At 40.6% G+C, this 11,729-nt stretch overlaps 1 protein-coding gene across 6 annotated transcripts in view; it reads right to left on the minus strand.

Moving 5' to 3' along the window:
* The window catches only part of NAPEPLD (N-acyl phosphatidylethanolamine phospholipase D), a 46,839-nt gene that overhangs the window by 7,369 nt on the left and 27,741 nt on the right, over window positions 1–11,729 (minus strand). For all 6 annotated transcript variants that reach the window (XM_017523044.2, XM_017523045.2, XM_017523048.2 and 3 more), the window contains 2 exons: window positions 7,066–7,712; window positions 2,208–2,322 (listed from right to left, as the gene is read on the minus strand). In XM_017523044.2, the coding sequence (XP_017378533.1) occupies window positions 2,208–2,322; window positions 7,066–7,712 (762 nt within the window). The remainder of the gene's footprint in view (window positions 1–2,207; window positions 2,323–7,065; window positions 7,713–11,729) is intronic.

Raw genomic sequence — 11,729 nt, forward strand, 5'->3', positions numbered from 1 at the left:
CAGGCGTGGTGGTGTGCGCCTGTAGTCCCAGCTACTCAGAAGTTTGAGGCAGGAGAATCACTTTAACCCAGGAGGCAGAGGTTGCAGTAAGCCAAGATCATGCCACTGCACTCCAGCCTGGGCAACAGAGCAAGACTCCACCTCAAAAAAAAGAAAAGAAAGAAACTGTCACTAAATATAGTGGTATGGCACTGGAAACCAGTCTCAAACTTCTCCCTTCTCCAAATACACACACACACACATTTATATTCTCATTTATCCGCCCCACACACCATGGTTAGTCATTCTATTCCTTCTCTCAATGGTGGCTAAGAGTTGCTGCATTGTGGCTCAGAGTTGCTGCTTCATGTCATGGGAATTTTGACTGGGGAGTGGGGGAACAGGCAGGCAGTGTACTAGGTAATTTTGGAATAAGCTGCATCTTTGGGAGAAACCAGGCCAGAAATAAGACGGAGGAATACTTAAAAACGCAAGAAAACATGGTTCCTGCAGAGAAGCTCTGGGATCTGAAAGATGTCACAGAAAGTAAAGAAGCAAGTGCTTGTACTTTTTTTGTTTTTGAGACAGAGTTTCGCTCTTTAACTGAGGCTGGAGTGCAGTGGTGCAATTTTGGCTCACTGCAACCTCTGCCCATCCCCTCTACCCCCACCGGGTTCAAGTGATTCTCCTATGCTAGCCTCCTGAATAGCTGGGATTGTAGGTGTCTGCCACCATGCCCAGATAATTTTAGTAGAGATAGGGTTTCGCCATGATGGTCAGGCTGGTCTCGAACTCCTGACCTCAAGTGATCCACCTGCCTTGGACTCCCAAAGTGCTGGGATTACAGGCGTGAGCCACTGGCACCCAACTGAATCTCACTCTTTTGCCCAGGCTGGAGTGCAGTGGTGTGATCTCAGCTTACTGCAACCTCCGATTCCAGGGTTCAATCAATTCTCCTATCTCGGCCCCCTGAGTAGCTGGGATTACATGTGCACACCACCATACCTGGCTAATTTTTATGGTATTTTTAGTAGAGACAGGTTTTCACCATGTTGGCCAGGCTGGTCTCAAACTCTTGACCTCAAGTGATCCACCTGCCTCAGCCTCCCAAAGTGTTGGGATTACAGGAGTGAGCCATCACGCCCAGCCTAACCAAACATTTCTAAGTTTTGCCTAGAGAATACCTTGGATCTAGGAAAGAAAGCTTTATGCTATCCTCTGCTGGATCCCAGAACCCAGGCTAGTAGCAGAGTTCTAGGACCCATCTCCCTTAAGGAAAAATTAGCTCTTCTGTTTTAATCAAGGAATCAAATCACTTTTATCCCTATGCCTGGCACATAGCAGACACCGAGTCAATGTTTACTGAACGTATTTCTAGAAAGTTCCACACTAGCCGTACTTCTCCCTATTGCCCTCCATTCTCCTGCTGAACTGACTCAACTATTCCCCACATTAGCTGCCTGTAAACCTATGCTCTGCCCTGTCCTCCTCTGAAAATGCCTTCTAGCAATCATCCTGATTCTGAGACCATCTCATCTGTTCCACACTACAGCACTTTCCCCTTCTAACATCTGTGTCACGTATGTGACTTCTGTCTTTTTTTTTTTTTTTTTGAGATGGAGTCTCACTCTGTCGCCCAGGCTGGAGTGCAGTGACATGATCTCTCATCACTGCAACCTTTGCCTTCCAGGTTGAAGCAATTCTTCTGCCTCAGCCTTCCGAGTAGCTGGGACTACAGGCACACACCACCACGCCTGTCTAATTTTTGTATTTTTAGTAAAGACAGGGTTTCACCATATTGGCCAGACTGGTCTCGAACTCCTGACCTCATGATCCACCCAGCTTGGCTTCCCAAAGTGCTGGGATTACAGGCGTGAGTCACTACTAGAATGAGAGCCTGCCTGAAGAGTGAGACATGATGGCTTGCTTTTCTATTCTCCAGACCACATACAGATTTTTGGTTATACAAACACAAGCTTTACTAACTTCAGAAGTAAGCCAAAAGAACACACAATGAGAGTTTTTTTTCTGACTCTGTGTGTGTGTGTGTGTGTGTGTGTGTGTACTGTTCTACTAGTTAGTATGACTTACCACATGAATTCATGTAGTGACTGTGATGACTGCAGGATCTGATTCCAGAGTCTTGTGTCTGAAAACACTACTAGGGAACAGTGATGCCTGAATCCTATCATTGGTCAAACACAGAAAGTTATTTTTATCAAACTTACCTCATTTGCTAAAGCAAAAGTTCCCCAGTGAATTGCCATAGATTTCTTTGTTTGGACATCAATGTGAATCCTTACAGCTTCTTCTGGGTCTACATGCTGGTATTTCATAAACCACCTGATGAAACACAGCAATTTCTTAAGTCTGACCTTTGAGATACACACTAAATTCTAAATACTGTTTCATTTAATCAAACTTTAAGATTCTGCAAGGGACTATGGATGTTTACAATTAAGAACTACTGGGATAAAACATATGCAATTTGGGGGAGGATGAGCTAGAAATCAAGCCTGAAGGCCAGGTCAAGGCTAAACTGTAAAAACAAAACAAATTCTGCACAGGAATAAGTCACAGTAAGCAAAACCATCTCACTTTAGTACACTTTCTGCTGAAAAATAAACAAGCAAAAGTCTTTCTTTGTACAAGTTGCTATAAAATAAGCAAGTCTCAAGCAAACTCCCCTCTGAACAATGAGGTTTTTGTTTCATGTACATTTTGATTTTACTGGATCTATCTGAAGATACAACTTACTGATGATGCAGGAGAGGCAAGTCCCAAAATTGGGGCTTAGCCCAGGACAGTTTTTGGCTTCACAAAGGAAATAATTCAAGGGCAAGCCGGTGGTGTTGGATGGCAATTTTTATTAAATGGTACTGCTCCTTGCATAACAGGGCTAATTTACAGGAAGTGAGCACACTCAAAGTTGGCAACATATGAGCGGTTGGCAACTGTATTTATACTCACTTGTACCCACTTTTAATTATATGTAAATTAGGAGTGGGTTAATGCAAACTTGAAGGGCAGGTTATTTATAACTTTCTAGGAAAGAGGCAGTAACTTCTTGGTCATTGCCATGGAAAGGGGCAGTAACTTCTAGGTTCTCGCCATGGCATTTGTAAACTGTCATGGTGCTGGTGGAAGTGTCTTGGGCTAATTAGCAACGAGGGCAGCTAGGGTCACCATCTGCTGGTTTTTTCAGTTTTTTTACTTTATCCATTGAGACTGGGAAATAAGTCCTGCTGGTCTCCTGCCTCACTGTTACTTTAAAAAGTAAATATTTTACAGTCCTGGATACGAATCAAAGAAACAGAATAATGGATAAAGAACTAAAAACCAAAATTCCAATTACAAAAGAATCTGTATGTCCTGCTGATGCAAATTTTTTAAAACTTGCTAAAGCAAAAAGAAATAAAAACTAGTACATAAAATTTAAAGCGGGAGACAAAATATCCAATTACTATTCAAAAAATTTTATTTAATCATAAAACTGAACAATGAGGTGTTTGGTCCAGCAAGAAGAGCAGACTAAGGAAATAATGAAAGGCTACCTAATGCCTTAGGAAGAGCAAGGGCTCAGGAGGCAGAAGACTTGGGTGTGAATCCCAGCTCTTGCAGTGCCTTTGGAAAGTCTGCTCAAATTCTCTGAGCTTCTATTTCTTTGTTCATGAAATATAAATTTACCCCATTATGTGAGGGTATTGTGAGAATTAAACAAGACAAGGCTTAGGAAGGCATCGAGAACATCATCTACTTTTACAGAATTCTCCCAAAAGTGTAAATAAAACCAACACTTTCAGAAGAAAGATTTATTATTTCTGATACAAAGGAGAAAGTGTACTGTCTACAAGCAAATCCTTTGCCCTCTAAGTCATCATTTCAAGGGGGAAAAACAGCACTGTGTTCACATTATTTACATCCTACTCTGCCACTGACAACTAACACTACAGTAAAGACCAGCAGACATGGATTCAGCACAGGAGCTTTCACACTTTACAGAAGACATCAGGGAGAAGTTTATCCATTTGCTACAGAAATTTACTGTTAGGAGTTGCTGGGTCCTACAGAAGCCTGAAAACAAAGCCACTGTGTTCTCCTCAACAGCGAATGAGAGCAGCACTGTTCTGCCATTATCTCCTGACTCTTGGAATTCAGGGAAAGATGAAACCGGTTTTTGGTGTTTCTCTCTTGATTTTTTTTTTAAATCTTAGTGCAAATCAAAGGGATAGATACACTCCTGTCCACCTGAAATATATTTAAAAATTTTACTCTGATATAACAAAATAAAAACTTAAAATCTTAACAGACTTGGGTAGAATATCTGCTGACAGATCCCTAAAGTAAGAATGAAATATTCCAAGCATATTATTGAAAGTTGTTTTTGGTGTAAACATCTTAAATTTATAGAGCACCCTCAAGCTTTGTTCAATTGATAATCTTATTTCTAAAGCTGTTAATACTAACCAAAGAAACAGATTACACATTAGAGGCTACCACAATTTAACTCTCTTAGGGCAAATAATAGCCTCCTTGTCTTTTTCCTATCTGAGATACAAGATGGCTGCAACACAAGCAGAAAAGGGGGATTATGTGAGTAAATTTTGTTGTACACATTTTCTTATCACAAATATAAGTGACAAATTTATATATTACTACATATGAAAACTTATTTTCATAACAACAAATAAAAGATGTTCTAATATGTTAAGAAGGTACATCAGGCCAGGCACAGTGGCTCACATCTATAATCCTAGCACTTTGGGACGCCGAGGCGGGCAGATCACTTGAAGTCAGGGGTTTGAAATGAGTCTGGCCAACATGGTGAATGAAACCTCATCTCTACTAAAAACACACACACACACAAACTAGCCAGGTGTGGTGGGGGGCTCCTGTGGTCCCAGCTACTTGGGAGACTGAGTGAGGAGAATTCCTTGAACCCAGGAGGTGGAGGCTGTGGTGAGCCAAGATCACGCCACTGCCCTCCAGCCTGGGCAACAGAGTGAGACTCCATCTCAAAGAAAACAAAATAAAAAAAGAACATATATCAAGTAAAGACCAATCTTTTTTTTTTTTTTTTTGAGATGGAGCCTCACTCTGTTGCCCAGGCTGGAGTGCACTGGCACAATCTCAGCTCACTGGAACCTCTGCCTCCCAAGTTTAAGCAATTCTCCTGCCTAAGCCTCCCAAGCAGCTGGGATTACAAGTGCACGCCACCACACCTGACTAACTGCTGTATTTTTAGTAGAGACAGGGTTTCACTATGTTGGCCAGGCTGGTCTTGAACTCCTGAACTCATGATTCACTGCCTCAGCCTCCCATAGTGCTGGGATTACAGGTGTGAGCCACCACACACAACTGGGTAAAGACCAATTTTATGTTACAAATATAAAATTGATTTGTAACAGTTCTAAAAATATAACTCGGAGGAGTTGATATAAAAATAAATAAATAAAACAGTTCTAAAAATATACAGGTTGACAGGTTTTGAGAGTTTCTTTTTAGAATTATAACTATAATTGGAAAAGTAAAATTCAAGCACCAATATTGATTTGTAATCATTTTAATAATTATCAAGAACCAAAAAGGGTAAAAATATCTAGCACCCTCAAATAAGGAAACTAGCAAAAAAAAAAAAAGGGATAAGTAAGCATTAATAAATAAAAATAGGGACAAAATAGTTTAAGTGAATGTAAAAATTTAACAAATAAGTATAACAAAATCAGATGAGGCCGGGCGCGGTGACTCATGCCTGTAATCCCAACACTTTGAGAGGCCAAGGTGGGCGGATCACGAGGTCAGGAGATTGAGACCATCCTGCCTAACATGGTGAAACCCCATCTCTACTAAAAATACAAACAATTAACTGCGTGTGGTGGCAGGCACCTGTAGTCCCAGCTACTCTGGAGACTGAGGCAAGAGAATTGCTTAAACTCGGGCGGAGGTTGCAATGAGCCAAGATCGTGCCACTGCACTCCAGCCTAGGTGACAGAGCAAGACTCCATCTCAAAAAAAATAAAAGAAATCAGATGAAAATAAAATACCAGATTCATTCAATTTATCCATGTATTAGAGAAATACTTGTTCTTCCGCTTATAAAATTACCTAAACAAAATATATTTGTATGTATCCGTCCATGCGCTATAGAATAAAATATTTTTAAAATTATCCATTGCTTTGTTATCATCATTGTTTGTTTTTTCTTTATTGCACGTATAAACCAGAGTTGACTGAAATCTAACTTAATTCTTTGAAATCATTTCTCTTTTCCCTAAACAGAGAGTATTAAGGAAAACAAAGACAGTGGATGAATCTCCGAGGCCCAATGACAGTGTGACCTTTCGCTGCTCTGAAATAGGTCATGAGTATGTCAAGGTTGGAGGATGAATGGTGAGCAGTACAACAATGCCATGACCAGATTAAGATTAACTTCAGTGCTGACTGAAATAAAACCATCACAAAGGCACTGATGCTACAGGCCAATTCCTTGCTTTTTCTCTTTGCTAAATGTACGAGAGCTACAGGACAGAGGACTAGGGCACTCAAGTCATGGGGCAAGAAGCAGTTATATAAAAAAAAGTATTCTTCATGTGAATGAACAAGAGAAGGTTTTATTATTGGCTGACCAGTTTAACTTTAGTTGAATGGCACATGAATTTCTGGCTAGGTATAGTAATTCTTTAAACCTTGATCCCTTTTTTATGGTAACATCATCTCTGATTTTGAGTAATTTTTTAACTGATACGACTATAATTAAAATATTTTAATTCTCATCACAAAAAAAATAAGGATGCGAGATAATGCACATGTTAAATAGTTTGATTTAGTCATTCCATAAGGCATACATATATCAAAACATCATGTTGCAAAACATATACACAATTTTTACTTGTCAATTAAAAAATATTTAAAATATTTAAAAATAAGAAAAACTAACTGAATCTGATATGTATAACAAAGTCCACCAAACAAAAGGAAAAAAAAGTCCACCATTAAAATAATTACAGTATCACAAAAATCATAATTACTTTTAAATTCAGGTAACTTATCATGTAGCAGGAATGTTTTCTTTGGAAGTCTACATACCGTGGTTCATAAGCTCCAATGGGAATAGCTGCAAGGTCAAAAGGTCCAAATCTTTTTCCTATCTCTTCAAAAGCAGAACAATAACCAGTATCTCCTGCAAAAAAAAATCGATTCCAAGGCCCCAAGACAGACCAGCTGCCCCACAGCACCTTGTTGTCATCCATTAGAGTCCTTTTACACCAGTGCTGGGAAGGTGTAAAGACAAAGGTGACCTTATCATGTCCGGGGACACAATTCTCCTCCCACCAGTCCAGCTCAATCACATTCTCACAGCCACATTTTTGCATCCAGTCAAGGAGACCCAAAGGCACAAACCATCTCAAGTCATTACCAAATCGCTCATTCAAAGCAATGACAGAATTGTAGTCCAGATGGTCATAGTGGTTGTGACTGATAAGGACCGCATCTATTGGAGGGAGTTCACTTATTGTGCACGGGGAACGACGAAATCGCTTTGGACCCATGTACTGCGAAGGTGAAGCACGAGAGCTAAAGATGGGATCTGTGAGAAATATGAGCTCATCCATTTCCACCATTACCGTGGCATGTCCCAGCCATGTGACTCTTAAGCCAGCTTCTCTCACTCCAGCTTCTTCAGGGTTAGTGATAAAATATGGCTTAAGCACTGGGAGTTCTTTGTCAAGTTCCTTTTGTATAAAGAAAGCAGACAAAGCAGTAGTTAGAAAAAAAGGTATTATATCATCATAGAACACATTTTGACCTAAATTATAGCAAGGGCTATTTTCAGAGCACTAAAGTCATTCAATAAACGCTCATTTTGCTTTTTCCTTGAAAATGCAAACTTCTTTCTGAATCTGACTTAATAATCATAACATAGTAATCTTCTTCATTCCAAATCCAAAAGGGAAAATTAAATTTAAAACTTTGAGTGCTGCTAAATGTATGAATTTTTTTAAAGGCTCTCTTTGGTAGGGCCAGAAGGAGACTGGCCTAGATGAAGTCATTTTTCTATTGCCATTCTACTCAGCTGATGTATTTGCTGCTAAAAACTGCCTTAAAAGCAGGTCGGTCTCTGGAAATAGTAAAGAAAGCTTATGATCATTTATTTGTAGCTCTTGGATCTCAGACATGAATCATGAATCTGATATTTTTTCTCTTTTTTTTTTTTTTTTTTTTTTGTTTTGTTTGAGGCGGGCTCTTGCTCTGTCAGCCAGGCTAGAGTACAGTGGCATAATCAGAGCTCACTGTAGCCACAACCTCCCAGGGTCAAGTGATCATCCCAGCTCAACCTCTCAGCTTGGGACCACAGGCACACAGTACCACCACACCCAGCTAATGTTTTATTTTTTGAAGAGATAAGGTCTCATTATGTTGCCCAGACTGGTCTTGAACTCCTGGGCTGAAGTGATCCTCCTGCCTTGGCATCCCAAAGTGCTGGTATTATAGGCATGAGCCACTGTGCCTGGCCTGAATCTCACTTTCTGAGTACTTATAATTTAAAATGGACCACTGTGATGATTCCCGCACAAATCACAGGCATATATTGTTTTCCTAATTCATTAACTTTCTGATTTTCCACCATTGATCAAACCAACATGAATATGATCCTTTCCTGTGAGAAGTTGATCACTGAAGTAAGGGGGGATGGTAAATGGATATAAAACAATAACTATAACAAAGGGTGGCCCAGGCGCGGTGGCTCACGCCTATAATCCCAGCACTTTGGGAGGCCGAGACGGGTGGATCACAAGGTCAAGAGATCGAGACCATCCTGGTCAACATGGTGAAACCCCGTCTCTACTAAAAAAATACAAACATTAGCTGGGCATGGTGGCGCACGCCTGTAGTCCCAGCTACTCGGGAGGCTGAGGCGGGAGAATTGCTTGAACCCAGGAGACGGAGGTTGCAGTGAGCCGAGATCGCGCCATTGCACTCCAGCCTGGGTAACAAGAGCGAAACCCCGTCTCAAAAAAAAAAAAAAAAACAAAGGGTGAAGAGTATTACTCCTTGGTTATTCTACAGTTTATATATATCTGGATTACGCTAGGCCAACAAAAAGTTGTGGAGTTGCAGCATCACAGTACTGGCTTTTATAAAGCTCTTTTACTGAATTGTGCTCTGGTACCATGCTGCATAACTGCAGGGAGGTCTCTCATAGGAAGCCACCTCATGAAACTTGCCATGCATGTGTTCAGACTGTAGACTTGGTACCACCTCCAACTTCCTACTTACCCCAGAAACATTTCTCTCACATCTTGTAACAGGAAAAACTCTCCTCCTCTAGAGCACCTGGCTTTCTCATTTCTGTCACTGGGAAAACAAGATTTCATGCTACTTCTCTCTTAGGAAGTTTAGAGGAAAAGCTGAGGCTACCTGCAGCAATGTGCAGCACATCATGGAACATATTTCTGTATTAACTTCATTCTTGGCTTTATTTTAGTTTTCTAGTCTAATAGCCCACTTGCTCCTAGATGCTCATCCATTTCTTTTTTTACTGCTTAAGGTATGTTTTTAAGTTGCCACTAAATAAACTTTGAAACAGTGTGGTACTGGATAAGTATTTAAAATACAGGTCATGCTATAGACTGATAAGAGGGAATGAAGAATCCAGTTGCCAGAGGCATCACAGACACAGTGACTTGTGTGAGTTCCTAAAGAATGATGAGAAATTCATGATACAGAGAAAAGGAAGAAGGGCATTTGAAGTGAAGAAACTACCCAAGCAAAGGTACAGAGCCAAACAGGAATGTGGTGTCTGAGGGCAGGGGACAAACTAAATCCATAAAAATGAGAATACAGTAAGAACCTTGAGTGTCAGCGTTCACTCTAAGAAAATGAGGAAGCATCTTTTTTTTTGTAGAGACAGAGTGGGCTTCGCCATGTTGCCCAGGCTGGCGTCGAACTCCTGCGCCGAAGCGATCCACTTCACAAAGTGCTATGATTACAGGTGTGAGCCACCACGCCTGGCCTAGGAAGCATCTTTTTGCCCTTATGTTTAGATAAAACAATTCTAGAGTCCAAATAATGCCACAGAGAGTGTCACAACAGTGGCCAGGATGTGAAGAGATGAGGACCTGAGCAAAGGAGACAGCGGTAGATAGAGAAAGAGAGGGCAGATGGGGAGATGCTGGTGAAGGGAAACTGAGAAGTCAGTGGGAAAGTCTGAATGGGAAGAAGGCCTGGACAGGAAGAGAAGGAGCAGCACAGGTGGAGGACAAAAAGTTTTCTCTTAGCCATTCTAATTAGTTCCCTCATCTGGAAAATGGGAATAATTGTACCTATGCTTCATTTCTGTGAAGCTTGAGTTAGGGAGTGGCTGGCACAAAATAAGCACTCTACAAGTATTCCAAAGAAGAAGGAAGCAAGTTCCAACCATGACAGCCTATCAGGCACCAATCCTACCAATCTTACGCATTTCCATGGAGCCACTAACCTAGTTAAGATGCTAAGAAATATCCAGACATTCAAAGCTCTCCAGATTGCTCAACCTGTCAACTCAATCCATGCAAAATAGCCACCTCGAAAACAGCCAACTTAAGGCGTAACATAAGCCTCCTCTGCTGCAAAATCTTCACTGGCTCTCCACTGGCTGACAAAGTTTGTCTCACCTCCTCCACCCAGCAGTGAGTGGCCCAGGGAGTGCCCCAATTCTCCTGTCTGGCTGTGTTTCATGCTCCTCTTCCACATGTGCTGTGCCCCACCTACATGAAGACTGCTTCCCACTCCAGACTGAGCTCAAGAATCCCACATGGCACTCACCCCATTTCTCAGGTTAAATTACCTTCCCCGCTCATCCCTTCGGGCCATCTCTTGAGTCTCCATAGCTGGAAGCACTCACTCCTGCCTCTCAACTTCCATATCTCCCTATTCACACATCTCCTCTGGATATTCTATGTATACAGAATTTATCCCATGTCTTATGAAAGATGGAATCATTCGCAGTGCTCAGTTTGATAAGTGAAACACAGCATGTGCTCAACAAAATTTGTTGGATGAGTAAATAAATGAATGTCAACTTTCAATCAGTTCTTAAATTTGGTAGTTACATTAGTGAACAATGACATATGCCAAGTGGCATACTTATCAAGAATTAATGAGGAAAGGGAGAGGAAATGAATATAAACTGAGTACCTACTATGTACTCATACTTAGCATCATATTGGGCACGTAGTGATGATGATGATGATGATGAACTACCTAATATATCAAGTACTTTAGTATAACACAAAATAAAAAACTATTAACAATAGCTACCATTTATGAAGTGCTTATTATGTGCTAGACAAGGTACTAACTGCTACTGGCTACTAACCACAACACTGAAGGTAGGTCCTATAAACCAGCTCCATTCTACAGATAAGAAAACAATGAATTAGAGAAGTGAAAGCACTCAGGCAAGGTCACCCAGCCAGAACCACTGTAGTAAACCATACTTCTTCCCATTAAACCTCATTTAATAACATGTTTTCTTAAAAAGTAACAGTCTGGGGTCCAGGTTGGGAGAATAAGTGGAGATGGATTTCAAAAGGACACAAGGAAACTTTGGGGGATAATAGATATGTTTATTATATGGATTGTGGTGATCTTCTCATGGGTATACACATCTGTCAAAACTCATCAAATTATGCATTTTAAATACGTGAAGCCTATATTATGTTAATAAAACTTTTTTTTTTTTTTTCCCTTTTTTTTTTTTAAGATTT

This window comes from Cebus imitator, unplaced genomic scaffold (assembly GCF_001604975.1).
Source record: "Cebus imitator isolate Cc_AM_T3 unplaced genomic scaffold, Cebus_imitator-1.0 Scaffold26, whole genome shotgun sequence".
NCBI classification, from domain to species: Eukaryota; Metazoa; Chordata; class Mammalia; order Primates; family Cebidae; genus Cebus; species Cebus imitator.